Source organism: Ammospiza nelsoni, chromosome 17 (assembly GCF_027579445.1).
Source record: "Ammospiza nelsoni isolate bAmmNel1 chromosome 17, bAmmNel1.pri, whole genome shotgun sequence".
NCBI lineage: Eukaryota > Metazoa > Chordata > Aves > Passeriformes > Passerellidae > Ammospiza > Ammospiza nelsoni.
The window spans coordinates 12272463-12293251 of record NC_080649.1 but is presented as its reverse complement, the minus strand read 5'-3'; the positions used below and the strand labels follow the sequence as shown (position 1 = coordinate 12293251).

The following is a 20789-nucleotide window of genomic DNA, read 5'->3' as shown; positions in this document are numbered from 1 at the left end:
ATTGTTAAACACAGCCACTGCTTGTGCAAGAAGTACCCCAGCAGCTGTGTGGGTTGTACACTCTGCAGTTGTGATGTGGTATAAAAAGAAAACTTTAATGAGACAGCAATAGCGAGCCACCAATTGTCTCAGAAATGCCCAACTCAGCTGTTTTGTTAATGGAGTTAACTCAGGGCTGTCCTTGTGCACTGCTCACACCCTGGCAGTGATTAGCACCTGTAGCATCAGCTTTTTGTCTGCTTTTGTAGATATCTCAATCCTCTTATGTAACTCCTTTTCTCTCTGAATAGCCGGGATTAATTTTGTAGTTTTCCATTCCTTGCCCCTGCAGTGCCTCCCTAAAACCCTGTCCCTGTGTCTCCTCCTTTGTCACTTGTCCTGCCTGTCACTTGTCCATGGGCAATACCTCCACCAGGCTGCAGAGCCTTCTCTGATACTATGAGCAAATCTGGAGGTGCTGCCCACTATCAGAAAAGCCTCTGCCCAGCCTCATAGGTTCTGCTGCTGTTCCCAGGAGCTCAGGTGGCACAGGAGGAGATTTTCCACCTTATTTCAAGGCAGGGCTGCTGTACAGTGGGGCTGCCATCAGCTCTGAGAATAGGAGAAGTGTGCTCAGCACACACTGTGGATGTGCCTGTCCCTCACCAAATCAAAACACTGATAGAACCTTATAACTGTTCTCACCTCGTTAGAAAACAAGTGAGAGGAGAAGACAGAGCATGAATTAGTTTTGTCAGATCTATAGTCAGAAATAGCAGCTGATAGGTTTGCTGTGATAAGCCCTGTGTGATGGCTCTGCTGAAAGGTAGGCTGCTCCATGATTTACTGAACTATTAGAAGTGGTAAAACTGATCCATTTGTTATCATCCAGTGCATAAAGACTTCAGGATTTAAGGAGCCTGCACTAAATAACAAAGCAATTTATATACTCATAAACTGAAAATTACAGGGAAGAAGTCCTTAAGTCATTGGTAATAGGAGCCTTTTATCATATTAGTGATGATTACTAAATGTTAACCCCTACTCCCGTTTTTAAAACCAAATCTTACCTTAGAGTAGTTGCAATTACTTAAAGAACTCCTGGAGACAACTTTGTATTGATTTATTATGCAAGTGTGGCAAGTTTTATTTATTTCTCTGAGTGCCATCCCTCTCCCAGCCCATCAGGTGATGTGAGCTGATTGATGGTTCTGCCAGCAGCAGCATGGGGCTGATGTCACCTGAGCAATGGGATGAGCTGCCTCCACTGCTGGGGAGCACATCTTTACCCAAAGCAAATTTGAGTGTAATATCTTCAAAAGAGATTTTTTTTTTTCTGTGCTTCAATAACCAGATAATAGTTAGCAATAGTTGGTTTCAGATTAGTCTGTTCTAAGGAGAATATAATTATGTGTCCTACTGTGAAGATGGAAATACCCTCGGCCAGGTTTTAGAAATGCATTATAAGATTGTGAGTTGTCTTTGTTCTCTTGAAGCAAAGATTTTATGGGCACTGGAAAGGAGATGTTGACTAAAGCTAAGCAAACATTTGCCTGGAGGTAATTTTACTGATGACATGAGTTTCTTTTGTCTGCTCCAGAGTGTCCTGAGATACTTAATTCATTCAATTTCATTCAACCAATCTAAGTTCTCAAGGAACAGATGAATTGAGAGCCACTTGTTACCAGAACTCAATATTTGATATCCAGCTTGCTTTGTTTAAGTGTGAATGATTACAGATTTGTTTCTTTTTGTGAGCTATATAAGCAGAGTATCTAAAATCAAGATTTACACACACACCTGGGTGTTGTACAGAAGAAATTTGGAGAGTCATACTAACATTTCAGGGAATTTAGTTAAAACTCTTTTCTTGCAGAGGGTAAATTCTGATCCCACTGCCCTTGTGTTAAACTTTTCTTTCACAGACCTTGTTTAAGTAAATTCAAATGCATCATCAGCCCACAGTAACAGTGATCAGAATGAAGCTGGAGTCCAACTGAGATCCTAAATCCAGGAGGGATTTTGTGAGGTTTTCCTGTGGCTGCCAGGGCTCTCTTTGGCAGCTCTCACCAAAGAGAGTGAAGAAGCAGCACCTGCCATTAAAATTATGGATTGACTGAGCTGTTACTGACTAAACTATGATCACTAATAATTTGGGTTAATTATAATTACCTAGTTACCCTGAGTTTTGTCAGGATGGGATGTTTGAGTGCTGGGAGAAACAAGCCAGACTTTGTTCCAAACACATCACAAATGAAGTGTTTGTACCAGACAAAGGGGCAGATAAAGGGTTTTCTTCCCATCACTTCACTGTGCTAAGTGTTAGGAAAATTAATCCACCGACACCAGAGGTTTATGTCCAAAAAGGAGACAGAGGAGTCCTTTCTGGCTTTATTCTAATAAAGGAAGAGGCCATGGGCCATTCCCCTGGGGTCTCTCAGATTTTTGGAACATGCAGCCTCCTTTTTATCCCAATTTCCCATTTCCCTTCTCTCTTTCCCCATTGGCTGAGGTACTTGAGATGTTCAGACTTCCCAGAACACCTGATACCAGAGATTTCCCTCTAATGTACCACCCTCCCTTTTAATTTTAATTCTTATGGAATTTAGGGGTTTTTCTTCTCCATAGTTTCTTTCATCTTTCAATGTCTAATTTCATTTATCAGCAAACCTAAAGTTTATTTGTAAAAGTAAATATATATTACCGCGCCTGAGTGGGCGCTGGCTGGTGAGAGAGACGGTGAATCTTGTTTCTTGAATCAGAAGGCTGAATTTATTAATATAAGATATAATACATTATAGTTATGCTAGAAAGAATAAGGAGAGAGGTTTGCAGAGCAGCTAGGCTAGGCTAGGAAGAGATAGAAAAAGAATCCACAACAAAGCTGTGGCCAAGGACTCAGTCCCCTGGCTTGCACTGGTGATTGGCCCTTAATTATAAACATAAAACATGAACCAATCACCAATCAAAATAGGTGCCCCTGTTGCATTCCCCAGCAGCTGATAATAATTGTTTACCTTGTCTTCAGAGGCCTCTGGCCTCCTGAAGACACAGAAATCCGAAAGAAAGGATTTCTGTGGAGAAATGTCTGTGACAAATATATTTTTCAATATATTTTTTCCTCTATCAGTGGAATCCTTCTCGTTATTTCTTTTATCTCCCAGTGCTGGTTTTATCTACCAGCAGACCCACAGCTTGTTCGGAAAGACAAATCCACCATTCCTCTCACAAGAAGAGGGAAATAAGAAAAGTTTTATGTTGCTGGTTCTGTGGGCAATGATCAGCTGTGTGCATCCCACACATGTGCCGTGGAATGTGGGATTGAGGAAACTCCCGTGTGCCCCCATCCTGCTTGTCCCCCTTGCACTGAGCAGAATTGATCACAGCCACCAATCCTGACTGGGGCTTTGGAATTGTGCTGAGCTTTAATGACCAGGAGTTTAAATTGTGCTGAGTTTTGATGACCAGGAGTTTAAATTGTGCTGAGTTTTAATGACCAGGTTGTTGGCTGCTTGCTCCTCAGGCTTTCCTGGGACAATATTCTGACCTTGCTGCAGAGCACACGAGCACAGAAACCAATTTCTTGCATCAGAAGTGACAGAAGGGCTAAAGCAATAGAAATTAATTGAAAATGAAACCCCCCCCCCCCAAAAAAAAAAAAACCCAAACAAAAATAAAACAAAACAATAACCCAACCAAAAAAAAAACCAAAAGCCCCCCAGAAAAACCGAAATATCCACAAAACCAAAACCTGTGTGGTGAAAACAGAGTTTATAAATTAACAGAGCTGTTTTTATTAGCACAGAGTTTATAAACCAACATAAAGTTGTGCTTCAGTTGCTCTTGTGCATTTATGCTGAAATCCAAAAAAAACAAAAGCCAGAAAAAATACAGCAAAACCCACCCCCTTAAACCTGCAGTGACACAAGAACAGATTAAGGACTTGTTTTGTTTCCATACCTCCTAACAATTTGCAGTTTTTCATTTCATATACAGCCATAGGAGATGAGGCTGTTAAGGTGTGGAAATTAAGCACAAACACAAATATTTCTAGCCTTCTAAATGCTTCAAATTATTTTTTTGTATTTTGTGTAAATTATGTAAGATTTTAGCGTTGTTGCAGCTCATGTATCATGTGCATCATTTGTATCTTTCTTGGGGAAGCTGAAGTAAAAGAAACCAGTTTATTACCAGTAATGGCAGTGTAATAATTACCATCGTATTCCCTCCCTCCTTTATCAGGCTTTTTGGTTTTTAAAAATTATTAAATCCCTCTGGTTTAAATTTGGAAGAACAGAGATGTTAGCTGAAAAGATAAACTCATTAAAGTGAGTGAGTTTTGTCTTTGCAGTCCATTAGTCAAATCTATGATTTTGATACCCTTCTATATGGTCATATAGCACCTAGAAAAACAGATTATACCATCTAGCACTGAGCTTGTTTTAATATTCCTGCAGTTCCTAGGAGTCTTATATCCCTTGCAAAAGGAGGAACTTAGTCTGCATTTTCTTATCTTCCAATGCAGTAAGCAGCACTATCAGTGCTATTTCCAATCTTCTGTGTCATTAATAAATATGCCAAGATATGCCTGTGAATTATGGCCCTTTAATAAGGTAATGGAGCTCCTAGAATCTAGAGCTTGATTTTTTAGAAATGGGAACTGTTTGGGTGCCAATAAGAATGTGCTGATCACATATATAACTAATCTTGATTAATTATGAGTACAAATTTTATTGTTTCCTTGTTACTATTACCAAGTATTTTTATCTACCCCTAATATCTCAGCAGTCCCTTGTGATTCTGTAGGGAAAATAAATTATATTCTGATTGAGTATAGAAGTTGAGGCTCACACAGCAATGCTGGTGCTGAAGCTGTGACAATACCTGGGAGCCCCATGTGAACATCTTGGGGAGCATCAGAGCAGCTGGGCCATCACAGCAGCAAACAGCAAACACCCAGATTGGTATCAGAGTTTCTGACTGCTGTTTTTTAAAAGAACACCAAGGTTCTCATTGATTTCAGCAGCCTTTGACCTGAACTCGATGTCAGCTCTCCTGGACCAGCCTTTGTTAAAATGATTGTGGTCAGTACCTTCAGTTTACTTTTTTCACATTGTTTGCAAATCCAGAACATGTAAGAAGTGACCTTAGCAAAGAGGGTTCAGTTTAAACTTCAGCCATAGGTGCAAAAACCAGAGTAATACACCTGTTTTTAGTCTTATTTTATCCACCTTTTTCTACCTGCACAGGAACTACAGCTGATCTAACAAAGTATTGAATAATATATGTGTGAAAAACAAAACACTTCAAATCAATGGTATTGTACAGCAGCATTACAATTTGTTCCTCTTGTTTGGAGGAATAAGATGCGAAGAATTGGCTGAGTAACCAATTTAATAATGAAGAGGATTTAGAATACAGAGAGAGGAGTTGAAAGCCTTGGGACATCATTCCCTGAAGTTTCATATGCTGCCTGTGCTATGCTCCAAAACAGGGAAATTTTGATACAGAAGTGATTTATAGGCAATACCTGTGCACAGTCTTTTATCACATTAATAAAATCTTTAACTAGCCTTTGAAAATTCTGAAACTCCTGTGTTCAGTTGAGGTGCACAGATAGAAAGAACTGCTGGCTGGCAGATGTTCAGATACCTTATCAGAAAATGTATTTCCAGCCTAACCAGTATAATGTAATTCATTCTAACATGATATTTCAGGTTTATTTCAGTGTAACTGACTACAGAACACAGTGCTCTATTCAGGAGACTAAAGGAGGTGACTGGGTTAGGCCTGGTACAGAGCTGAGTATTGGTGGCGAACTGACAGGTCATTTAAACAACTCAAAAGTGGAAACAAAAGGGTTTTCTTTTCCTCTTGTGTTCTGCCCAGGTGAAGGAAGTGGCTTTGTTTCATGAGACTGCACTAAACTTATATAAATGTTATTGTCGTTGCACATTACATTAAAAATTATCACATTAGGAACTGCCGTGTTAAATCTTTGCCTTTTGCCTCCACTGAAAGAGGCAACAACATTTTGGCTGGCTGTAGTATTCTACAGATGAAGCATAAATACCTCTGTGTGTGTGTGTATCTGTTTATCTGTATAAACTTCTCTGCTGAAATCTTAGCGTGAGGTGCCACATGAATTGATTGTTTCATTTTGCTGTTTAATCAGCTCTGAACTGTCAGTGCCACAGCAGTTATTTGTACTTGGACTTCACCCTGGTGGCAGATTCCAGTTGGTTTTGTGCTATGGATTTCAGTCTGCTCCCCCCAGTCTTGCTTTGCTGTTGCATCTCCTCTTTATGGGCTCTTTCAGCAGGTGCCTCTCCATTTGCCCCCTGCCCTGGTGCAATTTAGTTAAAGCATTTTAATTATTTAGGTGACATTTTACCTTGTATGGTCAGGCTGAATATGTAAATGGATTGGAGTCTTTTGGTAAAAAGAATGGGATAATTTTTTTTTTTTTTAAGAAGTGAGAGGTTTGTGTTCAAAGATAAGAAATAAATAATCAAACATAAAAATAAGGCAAAATTTCTGTTTTATCACATTCCCATGATCATTTTTATATCTCATCTCTTTAGTAATTATTGATTTATAATATAGAGTTGATGCACTTGGTAGAGAGACTGTGTGAACAGCTCTCCACATCAGTACCCAAAATGTGCCATGCTCAGGGTGTGGCATGCACCAGTTCACAAGGCCAGGCATGATTCTCAAACCCAATCATGCAGCCTTAAAAGTAAATAAGATTTTTCTCCTTTACATTTTAAAATTATTTCTCAGCTGAGGATGATGCTAATTAATTTACTAATTATATTGTGTTTCAATGAGAGGGGTTAAATGAGTTAAGTATTTTCTTGTAGCAAAGGATAAAAGTCCAAGTGTCAATCAAAAAAAAACCTCGAGTCCCATGCATGCTCACTCATTTACATAATATATATTTAACTTTAAAAAAGAGCCAAAGATGCAGTTCTCTCTATTAACCTTTATTAAATATGCAAATCACAATCACAACTTTGATTTTTAAGTATCTATTACAGTAAGAAAAAAATAAAAATCCTACCGAAAATAAATCAAATCACCCCGAGCACTTCTGCTGTGGTCTGATTTACTGTTTGCACTGCCTGTTTGTGGTGCTGGCAGCAGCAAGAGCAGCAATAACACAGTGGAGACAGTAGATGGCTGTAGAAAAGTGTGCTGAGCACTCCTGTGCGAGCGTAATAAGATTGGGAAAGGCCTTGACCTGACTGGATGCAGCTTTTATCTGAAGTGCATTTAAAGAGATAAAGGAGAAGCAGGGTGCAGCACATGTTCCTTTCTTTCCTGTAGGAGCTTTGCTTTGAGTTTAAAAATTTCTCAAATGCGGGATTTGTGAGCTGGGTCCTTCAGCAGGGAGAGGTAATGGGTCCAGAGCCACCAGAGTCACTCTGAGGATTTCCCCCTCCCTCAAGGCGTCTTAGAAATCCTCCTGTAAAATTCCTACAGAGGGGGCGTCTGTAGATCCCATAATAATAATCAGGAAGTGGTAGATTCCCATTTATTTATTTATTATTACTTTTTTTTTTTCTTTCCCTCTCCCCCCCCTTCTCTCCAGTGTAGTTGGCTGCCTTTAGTGCACGGACCTGCTCATTAAATAGATACACCAAGAACTGTTACCTAAGCAAGCTTGACAGTAAAGAAAGGACAGACTGAGTTAGGGAGAAAAAGGGAAGAAAAAAGACAGCCTGAAGCAAGTCACTTCACACGCAGAAAGAGCCACTGAACGAATGCTGTTCTCATAAACAAACTAAAAAAAAATACCTTGTATAAGAAGAGAACTGTGAGGACTTGACAGAAAAAAGGCAAGATTTTCTACCCACTGTTTTCAGTTTTCCTTCCAGACATACTTGGTGAAGTAAGGAGACTTCTGTTTGCTGACAGAGCCCTTGATTTCTTTCAAGATGATGATGTATTTGTGGGTAGGTAGTGTCTCTCTCCGTGTCAATCTTTTGTTAATAGATGGACTTTGGGAGCGTGGATTTTAGCCTGTAGTTGCAGCATGCTGTGTGCTCCGGGAGGTGTGTGTGCTGCAGGGGAGCGTGGCTGGGGTGCAGTACCTGTGCTTGCATTTCCAGGCAGAGTTTAAACAAACCGGGTCATTTACTGAAGCTGGGATTTATTTTCATGGTTTGCAGGATGTGGCAGGGTGCACTGCTTTTCTTTTCAGTGCCTTAGAACGTACTGCAATCGTGTGAGATTCACTGTGGGGCTCAGTTACAAAGCGAATGCTGCATCACTTGTGGCTGCTCAGAATTTGCTTTCTTTGTAAGAAATGAAACAATCTTAATGTGATTAAAACTTCTAATGTGTGTTACTTAACCCAGTTGCTTTTATACTAATTGTCACAGTCTGTCTTGGCTTTTCAAGTTTCTGGCAATTGACAACTGCAGATAAAGAAATAGATATTTTGTTCGTATTTCTGTGATTTTATATTCAGCGTTGTTCTGATTCTTTGCAGCAAAACCTGCTCACCTTGAAAATAACGTTGTGTTGTGACATACATGTATTGAATTAGTAAAGCTATTAACCTGTGTATCCATCCAGGTTTTGATACAGAATGTTTTATTTCTTAGCAAAACAAACCCACAAAGAAATCACTGAACAAATCTGCATACTTAAAAGCTTTTCTGTGTTCCCCTTCAAAGCCTGTACATCTTCTGGGAAAATATTTTAAACTAATCTCATTTGACAATCTATTTATTTATTTAATTTAAATGTATGTAAAAATAGACAAGTGTGCAGCTAATCTGGGCCACCTCTGCAAAACAGGCTGCAGAGGAGCAGCACTGAATTCTCAGAGATATTATCAGAAATCACTCCTTCTCCTTATAAATCACTTGTGGTTCATGCTGGAAATCTGCCTTTATGCTTTCTTCTCATTTCTCTTGACCCTCCACTGTATCTTGGTAACTTTTGCAAAAGGCACTGCATGCAGACTTTAAAGTTTGTTTTTTCAGTGCTTTGACCTGTGCTATCGTTTCGGGAGCTCACCAATCACCGAGCCTTATGATTTTGTCTTTTTCTTTTTTTCTGGGTTCTGTAGTACAAGTCCCTTGAATTTTCACCAGTGTGTCTGTGCCTGACTGCTGCTGGTTTTTAACCCTTACCACCATCCTGTGTTGAACCTGCTGGTGCAAGGATTAATTCCATTCTCCTTTTAGATCTATAAATCAGATCCCTCAGTTGCAGCAGTGTGTCTTTCATTCACTTTGTGCTGTGCTGTTAGAGCTGCCATCATCCTAAGGAGAGGCACAGTAAATATGTGAGGAAAAGCCCGTATTTCTAATATGCACACTGAGGTGAAAGGATGTGCATTATTGTGTATTATTCTGTTTCTGTGTGGCACAGGCTCAAAAGGTTTGAAACCCAGTGATCTTCTCCCTCCCCAAGCCCAGGAATCATTGTTAAATTGATATTCAGTGTAATACATTTTCTTGCAGGTAGCCATGAAGATTTCTATCCCTTTTAGTGTACTGTATTTTTTATTTTTTATGAACTTTTTTAGTTATTCTTTTTAGAGATGTATATAAATACTTTAAGCAGAACAGCCATAGTAACAAGCAGTTTCTGATGGTACCAATTCCTGGTTTTCAAAGCTCCTAGTAATTCATATAAAGGTTTCAGTAATTAATATTTCACATTTAAAAGTGTTCATTCCATTTTTATTTAGTTCTTTCTACTTACATTATATGATGTCTGTTTTGTTCTGGTTTTCTGATTTGCAGAATTCTTTAAACAGTCACTCTCGCTTTTGGCACTGCTACCTACCCCTGGGTATTGAGTATTCTTCCCATTTGCAACTGAACTTTTCTAGTGTAAATTATTTGTATAAAATCTCAAGATTAGTAGGAATAAGCAGAGAATAAACATTTTTTTAATTGTAGCAGAACATTATTACTTTGCGGGGTTTTACGGAAATAAAGGGTTTGTATTCATAGATATTTTTTTTCTGAAATGTTGATTTTTTTTTTAAAACTCTATACATTGTGGCCATGTCTAGATACCTAAGATGCAGCATATGGAAAAGATGCAGTAAAAGATGCAGTAGGTAAACAAGAGACTTTCAGTAGATGTAGGTGCAAGGTATACACTCACAGCAGCACTTGAAATGCTTTCTCCTGACATCACATCAATTTTTTATGTAATTATAAAAAGCTTCTCAGCAATATTATTAAAATTTAAAGTAGCCAACTTGTGTGAAAATGTAATCTTCCTTTTTTAAAGGGCTTAAAATTAACTTATTACTTTGAGATTTTTTCAGACTATTCCCTCGTTTACGTTGCAGTGCTTACCTGTTGTTTCATTTCGTGTGTAACACAGAAACATTTTGGATATTTACAAAGTAAAAGAAAATTTTGATTTCTTCCCATTCTCTACTGTCTTACTTAGACATTATCCTGGAACAGTTTGATATCTTTTTTTTTTAAATTCTACTGATGACAGTGGTTTCAATTTCCTTTTATTGCAAGCTGAACATGTTTAGCGAACTTAAAATATTGTGCAGGAGTGCAGGGCACAGGCACTAATTCACTCTGTTGAATGGAACAGTCTTGATTAAGTGCTGTTTTTTAAATACTTTTTTCAATATTTTAAAAAGTAGAGAAAGATTTTAGTATTGTTAACCCTGTCAAAGGAAATCTGTATTTGCTGTCATCCTAAGCAATTAAATGATGTTTGTATTTATATTTTCTTTCTTCCCTGGACAAAGGAGATCTTTTTTTGCTCTGGTACTTTATGCATAGGAATCAGAGTGTGCTGTAGGAATCAGAGTTCAGCAATGTCAGAGTTCACCCTGACCAAGAGACTTTGAAGGCTTCCAGGCATTTCTGATTTAGGAACTAGTGAAACCAAAAGGGAATATATTCTCTCAGAGGGGCACAGACCCTTTTACATCTGCTCCTGCTGCACTTTGTTACCCCTTTCTCCCCAAAATGAGATGGTTGCAGCGACTCAGGGTGCTCTGGATCACTGCAGGTGATGATTCCCATTTCCTGTGTAACTCACCTCCCCAGAGCTGATGGGCTTTGCTCAGAGTGGAGCAAATATTGGTGTTGGGGTTTTTCCAGTTAGAGGGTTCTGAAGCTGCTGACTCGTGCTTAGTGTGGAACTTTTGGCGGCTGAAAGCTGAGCCCGCTCCCAATCTTTCAGAGCCCCCTCTTTCTGTACATTGTTCCTCCTCCTATTTTTCATACTTTGAAAAATAAACCCAGTTTGTCCACATGGCAGCACAGGCAGCTGCTTGATTCCCCAGCAAACAGTTCCATGGTTGGCTGTTTTCCATCTGGTTGTTCAGTTCCCACCGGCCTCATGTTCAATATTCATATTCTGAGTTAGGAGTCGAGCATTTAAAGTTATTACATGTCATAGGAAAAACTGGAACAAAATCATTGGTAAATATACTTTTAAAAGAAAATTTGTTAGCTTTCCACATTTTCTTGTATGCTACAATGCCAGACTAAAATTACCTTAATGTACCATAATAGAGTTTGAGAAATTTTATAAACATCTAATTAATGTCTGCTTAGTCAGAGTAGTGCTTCATTCCTGTCAGTCTGCTGTTCTTTTTAATAACAGGGAATGAGTTGTCAGAAATTTTGTGTATATTTAGCAGAGATCTTTTTTCACTAGCAGCTTCAGAATGATACTTGATCAAACAAGGCAGAAAGCATGTCAGCAAATGAAATTTGGTATTTTTCCCAAAACTAGAGTAGGCAGATACAGAGAAACAGATTGAAAAAAAACTGTGTATGCAATAGCAGCAAGATAATTTCTTCTGGCAATAGGACACTGTTTTGACAACTCTGTTGAATAAAGCTTCTGGGTCCAACACAGAGAATTGTACTTGTCTGAATTAGCAACATGTTCCTTAAAGGAACATCTGGGAAGAAGTCTGGAAGAAAAAAGAAACAGACTCTAGCACAAATGTAATCTTAGGATATTTAGGAATTTAAACTCCTTTATTGTTGCATTTCTGGTGCCTCTCCTATCTAGAGGCATTATAATACACAAATATGAGTCTGTGTCAGCTCCCATATTCAAAAGCAGATGGTATTTTATTCAGCTGACCAAGGTCTGCATGTTTTTATGCACCAAATGTGTGCAGGCACAGAGTGTGCCTTGCTCCTGGCTCAGGGAAGGGTGTCATTTCCAGCCCAACTTGCGCTCCTTGTGTGCTCAGTGCTGCAGGACACCTTTGAAAAGGCTTTTTTTCTGAAGGAAATTAGAACCCTAAGCAAATGTGAAGACGAAGATCCCTAAGATTCTAAAGGAACAAAACCTTAGAATTTTTTAAATTGCAGTAAGGAACAAGTACAATGCTCATTTTTTTTGGGGGGGGGGAGGGTAACTTGACAAACTGTGTATTTTGTAGCGTTGAAATTGTGGGCATTAAGCAGATGATTGCTCTCTTCAATGAGGATTTCCAAAAATGCCCTGGACTAAGACAAAATGCACTGCTGAGTGTGCCCAAAGAGCTACAGACAGTGAGATCCAGCATGAGCTAAGCTGAAAGAATAAATGACTCTGCTGAAAACAGTCAGAGGAACACTTCAGCACTATAGATTTTATTGCATAGAATTATTGAGTAATCAAAGTATTTAGATCCTATTAGATAAGAAAAATCAAACATATTAGCAGAAAAGCTGCAGATATCTTCAGAGTCAGTGATCCTCATTCTGCTTTCCACTGAGACCTTGAATAAAACATGCAGCTTCATCCTCTGCATCCGACTGCCTGACCACTGATGTTGAATAAATGTGTACCTTTTATTATTAACACAGAAAAATACGAAATGATTTCATAATAGAGCATGCTGATCTGAATAGTAAGGATCTTCAAGGGTACCTGGCTCAATAAACCTGAATAATGAAGTATTGCAATTTATAAATCTACAGTCTTGATGGCTAAAGTAAAAGGACTGACAGAGGTGTTGAATGAAAATAGGATTACAATTAGTTATGGAGGAATCTAAGACAATTCTCAGTAGGCTGTCTTTATGCCTCTATTGGAGCACACACATACTTGGATTAAAATCATATGTATAATACTTCATGTTGTGATGACAAAGCTAAAAATCACACTAGCATGCAAAGCATGAAGACATTCAGCAAAATTACCTTTTTTAGTATGAAGGGAGAAATGAAACAGAAGAGACAAGCAATTCCAGTTCAGAATATTTGACAGTAACTTTTGTTCATTGGGTACGTTCAATTCTTGAAGGATTTTCTTGCTCTGCTATGATATTTTGTAGAACACCATCCTGTTATTAGTGTGGGGTAAGAATGGCAAGAGAACAAATCAGGATGATGCTCTGTTATGTCCAGCACTGCAGACAGGCAAGGAAGCCAGTTTTGGTTTGTAAAAACACTGTACATTCCTTTAGAGATCGACACACATAAGTGTTTGATTAAACTGAATTTAAACAGGATCAAACTGAGCTTGAGCATCAAGAATATATCTATTATCATTACTAATTCTTGCAGCAGAATCAGTGCATTTTGTGTAAGGCAGCATGACTGACTTGCTGTGCTCTCTTTAGAAGTTGCATTATGTGTTCTGTATAGTTTAATTGCCAAATCTGCTCTCCCCCCTTCCTTTAGCAGGGAGTCACACTTGTCCAATTAACCTTATCTCCATCGTGTCCCCCTTAATAACCCTGCTTTCCATCAGAGCTCTGAGTGAGCTGTGTGGGTGTCTCTATCAGTGCAGGGATGTGTGAGAGGAAAGAACTGAACAAAGGCTGCATGGAACGCGGCTGGGTGAGCAGGTTAGAGCCCTCCTGTTGTCCCAAGATTATTATCTTATCTCTTAGTGGAAATCCTTCCTGAGCACCTCTGGTGGGACTGGTGGGTTTGCAGAACCTCAGCTGCTGTGGAGGCAGAGGAGTGAACAAGTCCTGCAGATTTTTTTGGGCAGCTGAGGAACCTTGTTTGTGTCTTGAGATTAATATCTTGATGTGTTCCTTTTGGATGTTTATTCCAGTGAAGTGTGCCTGCTGGAGAAGCTGTCATAGTCCCTAAGTCAAAATTTCCTTATCTTTTCACTGTAATGTGTAAGTGCTACTAAGCTGGATTTACCTTTTATACCTAGTTAGGCTGTGTCACAGTTTAATCAACAGAAGGAGATGTTTACTAAACAAAGTCTGGGTATCTGTTCACATCTTTTGATGTCTTTCCATATGACTTCCTTCTCCCCTTCTGCTCCTGGATTGAGATTCCTTCCTTGCCAAAGAGATCAATCTGTGTTTGGATCCCTGTCATAGCCTAGGATGGGAATCCACCTGCTCTTACTGCAGCCAGAAAGCTGAAGGCCAACATTCCTGCAGAAATGACTGCTTTTACAAAGGTTTCCAATACACTGGGTATATTTTCCCCATCAGGATGGCAGCTGTGTCATGGGCTGGACCCAGCTAGAAGCCAAATTCCCTCTCACCCTCCACCTCAGGGAAAAACTGGAGTGAGAAAGCTGATGAAACAGCAGGAAAACATAGAGATCACTTCTTGATCGCTATCACAGACACAGTAGACTTGCCTTGAAAGAAATGACATAATTTATTGCCAATTATAATTTCTACCAATTCAGTTTGTCAATTTAATTTCTGGTTCAGGTGGTGGAAAACAAAACCAAGACCCCTTTTTGTTATCATCACAAGTTAAACTCCCACTCTTCAGCAAGGCAGTGAGTGGCATGGAGGGATTGCAGTCAGGACACAGGAGATTTTCTCTTCAGCTCCTTCTCATTCTTGCTGTGCTCCCTGGGTGTTCCTCCCTCCATGGGCACAACACAGATTTAAGTCAGCCAAATACATCAGACTAAGTCTGATCATTGGCATTTCAAGTTTTCTTCACAGATTGTTGTGTTTGTAGAGTTTTGTGCATTTCATCTTGTGTGATATGTATATATATAATGTGCAGGGACTCCTTTGATAGGAGAAAAGCTGATATATGTTTGAATTTTACTTTTCAGTGATCTTCTCCTCAAATACAATTACAGGAATTCAAGGAAGGATAAAATGTGACAACATATTTGTGAATTGTGAGATTTAACAGAGACTCAAGTAGATCTTCTTATTGATGTGCTTCCTGCTTCATTAAATTCCCCTTAAGGTTTGCAGCATGGATATGGATCATTAGCAATAATATTTATGCAGTGATCGATTGATTGTGTCTGACATTGTACTTGTCACCTTGAAATGCAAAAACCATTTATTTTCCAGGGTGTGAACATTCCTCTCTAACATCAGACACCAACATGCACCATTTGGTGTTAGGGAGGGATGCATTTGATAAAGTTGGGAACTTCATCTTCACCTTTACCTAAAATGAAGTGCCACTTGTCATTTTACAAAAATGGAAATTGCCCAACCAGCAGTGGTGGTAGATTAGGCAGCACAGTCTAAGTTCAGAGGGATTGTTAAAATGCAATGTTTGTATTTTAGTTGGTTCCCGTGTGTTAAAAAATGGGGTTTTCAACAAGTCTGTGCTGAGATGGGATGCAATGAGCACATGTAGATAAAACTGAGGTCTCTGCTTTGGGAACTGGTGTGTGTCTGTCTGCCTCACTGAGACCTTAATTCACAGCAGTATTAACTGGAAAATCAGCAAAAAAATGCTTCCACTGTAGTCATTCTCTGAGTAAAATGCTGTACATTTCATGTTTTGAGGGGTGTAATCATCATGACAATGTAATCTTCCTTTTATTAAGAATATTTGTAGCAATGAATGAAACTCTCTCCTTTGGGCTTTCAGAATTTTGTTTCTATTGAAGTTGCAGTGAAGCAGCTGCTTGGTGGCTGCAGTTAAAGTGAAGTTAATCTGTGCTTTCTCAACTAATATTAAAGCAACAGCCAAGGGAAATGTTTCTACATATTCTACTTGGAGCTTTTGCAGAGCATCCATTCTATGGAATAGTAAGTGAAGACCAAAACTATGTTTGGTGAGATGAGAGTTGATTAAAAAGTGACTTTTTCAAAACCAAAAGCTGGCTTTAGATTGCATCAAACCGAATATTTATTATTACTTTAATTTGAGATTTCAACTTTTATTCAGAGGCCTAGATTACCTGAGCTTTGCTGAGATGCTGCATTTCATTTGTTGAGCTTTGGTTTGTTTTAATCTGGATTTTTAAAACAGATGTATGGGGTTTTTAAATTAAAAACCTCCAATTATAAGATTGTCAACATTCTTTAGGGTGAAATGTTGTGCAGATGATTTTATTCCCTCCAAGGGTGAACACAGATAAACATATAAATTGGAATTTGGAAATGTTTAATATATTAAAAATTCTCATACAACCAATTTGAAGAGTAACTGCAGTGCTAATGGTAAGGTGGCAATGTTGGTTGTACTGCTGATTTAAAAATTAGCAACTCTAGGTTTTATTTTTATGGATACTGAAAAGAGCTTACAATACTGCTCTAAGAGTGTGATGTAAGAAAAATAATTCAATTTTTTTCTTAAAACACTTATTTTTTTTCTCAACACATGTGTAAGATAACTGAAACACCTAACCTGAAGAAAGGTTTCAGCTGTGCTGTTTGCAGCTGAAAATATCCCAAATCAGTGGTATGAATTTGTAGAAGAATCTGAGATAAATTGCCCCACTTGGTAACACACCCAATATATCCGGTTCTTGCCCATTGAGTTGTAATTGGAATATACAATTACAATTAATTTTTTCTTTCAGTCTATGAGAATTGAATGAGAAACTTCTAATTATAAATGCAAAGTCCAGCTGGAATTTTTTACTTATTTTCCATGTTCTTTATCCAGAGAAAACTGAGGGAGCTTTGTTTTTGTGAGGAACACTCACAGTGGCCACGACTGTTTGTCCAGTGGTCCCTTCACACTCCAGTCTTGTCTGGAAATGCAGCATCCCAGCTACAACAGGAACAGCAGAGGAAGGAGAAAACAATAAATGCCACTGAAAGGGAAGGGAAATGAAGGAGAGGGGTCGAGGGGCTGAAATTAAAGGACAATATTTAAGATCAGAACAGTCACTGTCCTTTTCAGTTAAATGTGAAGGAATTGTGTCCTCTTGACATCACTAAGGTTCAGCTTCTAAAGCAACCCACAGGGTGAATTTTTTTTTTTGTCTTCATGTGTTTCAAACCCTATTTGCTGACACAGAATCTGGAGTAACTCTGCAATGCTCTTAATAACAATGTTTAATAATAATGTCTTTACTTTGCTATGCTTTGGTTGTAGATACAGATGGCACCACCCTCTCAGATAAGGTAAATTAGTTCCAACAGAGACCATTCTAAAAAAAAATCTTTATTTTTGGCGAGTGTCATTTTGGCTGAAAGGCAATTAAAAACTTGCTGTGGAAAAGGGTCTGTCTTACCCTCCTGGTGGGACTTGGTTCCAATCAATTCGTTGAATTGGATGGTTAAGAGTCAGAGTATTTTGGTTAGTTTTTTCTTTCCCTGTGTGTCTGGCAACATGTTTGATGACTCTATGGGCAGCAACAGGATAATAATAATAAAAGTAGGATGCAAAATTTGATTTGTATGTGGGATAATTCCTGATGAGAAGTAGGACAAGTAGAAGAGGTTACTCTCAAGCAAGGGAAGAAAGCTGATCTAACACAAAGACAAAATTACAAATGCTTTAGGAAAAAGGTGCTGGAGACAAATGAGGAATGTGGAATTAAGTCTTGTAAAGACTTGGAAGGTAATTTAATAATACATACAGGCCTAGCTGAGGTGGCATTAAACATCTCATTCTACAGCTCACGTGTGAGGAATCCTGTGGTGTGATGCAGTAATGTGTTACTGCACTTGTAAAAGTTCCTTATGCACTTCTGTTTCTTACTATTCATTATTTATGTGTGTGTTAAACATTTACTCTCTTATTTCAGAAGGTTATCATATGCTATTAATGTAAAACTGCACAGTGAAAGCGAAGATAACAATCCTGTTTTAAGTTAATATATGGATGTTCACAGCCAGTGAACAAATTCTTAATTTAAATTGGTTTATAAAAAGCAATTATAAACAGACAAGTCAAATTTATCTCTTAGCTATAAAAACCACACACAAGTGAGCCACATGTTCAATTGGAATTTTTCCTGCTGAAAAGCAAGCCTGTTCATATCTTATTCTGTTGGACATGGAGAAATTAATATTTACTCATGTTTTGCAGCAGTGTATTACACACTGAAGATTTTTTTTTTTTTTTCCTATGATACTACTGAAGTAATATGGTTCAGTCATCTTTTAAATGAAGAGACTCCCATTTACTTTAGAGGTACGTCTTATCAGGGAACAAATTTAATAATGCTATCACAGCCAAATAAGCAAAACATGACCAAGCAATCTTGTTTCTATTTTTTTTCAAATGCACATTATTTAACTGGATAAGTATTTTAGTGCAGCTTCCCTTATGGAGAACTCAGCACACACAGCTTCACATGTGCTGGTGTTATTTTAACCAGTCCTTTCAGTCTTGTTATACTGACTTTGTTCAATTCAAACCCAACATTTTCCACAGCAAGACAGGTCTGTGAGATGAGTTGTTTTGGATATGATTGGCTGTATGGGAATCTTGTTTTCATATAGATTTTATATATGTTAATAGTTCTGCTCATTTGGAGCTATTTCATGTAAATGCCACCATTCTGTTACTTTTCAGATGAGCTGCACTTCAACAGAATGGTCCCAAACAGTAAAAATTATTGGGATTTCATTAGGGATGCTGTAGAAATTACAGCTGTTTTGAGTATGACTGAATGACAACTGAATATTGGAAAAAAAATGCTGGGCTGAATAGCCAAGAACAGCTAAGGAGCTGCAGGATAGGCCTGAAAATTATTTGTCAGTGTCACCTGATCACAGCACAGTATCACTTATCAAATTGTTTTCATCCTGGATGATTTATTGTGAATTGCTGATTTTTGGAATCATGTGTGTGGCCCTAGAAAACCCAAATGTGTTGAGCAAAAGATACTTGCATGGCATAAGAGGTGATTCCTGGACACCCCACTTGGAAATCCCACTGGAGAAGTTTATCACTGATTTCTTTAAATGTCCCTCATCTCTATTTAGGAAGAATTTCAGATAAAAACCTTAAATCTGTGTACTGGGTATGGTGTGAGGCAGGAATACCTTTTCCACCAAGGGAAATCCTGATCCTTGCTCCACACTTTCACTCTTCTTAGCCAGCAAATCAATTCTTCTTTTAGTTATTTTCACTTCATATTTTGAGATTCTGCTGGGTGATCACTCCCATTCAGTTTCTCAGAGTTGTCCCCAGTGTTTTGAGTCCAATGTGATGGTTCCATTATTTTGGTATTCATATCCAGTTTTTTGTCAGGATGCTAAACTACTCTCTGAGATACTCAGATCACAAATGGGGAAAAATATTTTCAAATTGGTTATATCCTTGATGATTCTAAATGAAATGTAATGTAATCTAAGGTAGGAATTAAAGTGTGTAAACTTTGTGGAATGGGGTTTTTTTATGTTTTAAAGAAGTCTTGCAAGCAACAGAGACTGCTCATCCAAAATTCAAAATGCAAAGTGCCAAAAATGGATGGTGCTCACCCATGGGAATTAGGAAGTGCTTTGTAATAATGTATTGTTTCTCCCTTGTAGATTGCAACCTGGTTAAGAATAATGATTTTTATATGCAGTAATACATCTAGATCCACTTGTAATTCTTAAGTTACATGTAGTACTCCAGGAAAATAAATATTTCATTACCAGGTGTCAGACTTATGGGCTAATTAACATTTCAGGAATGATAGAGGTAGTGTCATTAGCTCTGCTCATAGAACTGTGCAGGGTGTTGTTCCTCTCTACTTCTGTGGAATTTCTGCAAAGGAAGTGAATAGACAGAATTATTATTATTAACAGTTCCATGTTGGTGTTGAATGAGAGGAGTCCAGTTTATGATGAGATTGCAGAACACAGAGAAACTTCCATAAAGCCAGTTCAGGGTCCAAGGAGTCAGTGGTGAGTGTGTGGGAAATCTCTGAATGCCAAGAGCATTTTTCAGTCCAATTAGCAAAATAATATCTGATCTCTTTTGGTGACGAGGAGGAACCCTGGCAGTGCATGAGACTGAGATGTCTGAGTGTCAGCTTATGTTAAAAGCTTTATCCTTTAAGGAAAGGGCTTGCAGCTAAAGCACCTGGGGTCTGACTCCAAAAGGGCAGTACTCCCAAGTTTAAATATTTAATGCTTGTTTTTCAGCTTTCATCTGTTTGCTTATGTGTTTGCTTGCAGCCAACTCGTGTTGCAGGAATTGTCTAGGAAGGATTGAGGGGAAGATAAATGGGAGGAAAATGACACAAAATCCAGGGCTTGAATTAGGCTCTCCGTAGCAAGTTGGCTTTCCAACTCCATAATAAAGTTCCAGGTAGCAATATTTTTGTCCTGCTGTCTCCTTTGAGACAGGTGTAGAAGCCTTGTGGCAATATAAAGCACAATACTAAACTGTTCAGTGATTGATTTGGACAGTTCAGGATCCTACATTGTTGTTAGGGCAAAATTAGCTACAGCAGAGAAATACCCAAAGTAAAAGACTGCAGACTGTGGGGCTCTTCCCACAGAACCCAGATGTGTGATAAGGCCTGGAAAGGTTTAAAAAGGAGGGGAATTCTATCCTTTCATTTGGAGATTTCTGTCACAATTACAATGCTGTACAAATCTGTCAATGGCATTTACTTTCTGTCTTCCCAGCTGGGTATATTGCACATTGAACACAGAGATTTTCAGAGAAAAAGTTAAAGTAATCTTCTGTAGAGTTTTGCATAAGGATGGATAG

At 38.4% G+C, this 20789-nt stretch overlaps 1 protein-coding gene across 8 annotated transcripts in view; it reads left to right on the top strand.

Annotated features, from left to right (window-relative positions):
* The window catches only part of RBFOX1 (RNA binding fox-1 homolog 1), a 1162992-nt gene that overhangs the window by 805863 nt on the left and 336340 nt on the right, over positions 1 to 20789 (top strand). The window contains exon 1 of one of the 8 annotated variants that reach the window (XM_059484828.1): positions 7772 to 7940. The exons of 6 other annotated variants lie outside the window; for them this stretch is intronic. In XM_059484828.1, coding sequence (XP_059340811.1) covers positions 7923 to 7940 — 18 coding nt within the window. In that variant the 5' untranslated portion in view covers positions 7772 to 7922. Of the gene's footprint in view, positions 1 to 7771; positions 7945 to 20789 lie in introns of those variants that run through there. One more of the 8 variants, XM_059484823.1, reaches the window with a different exon arrangement.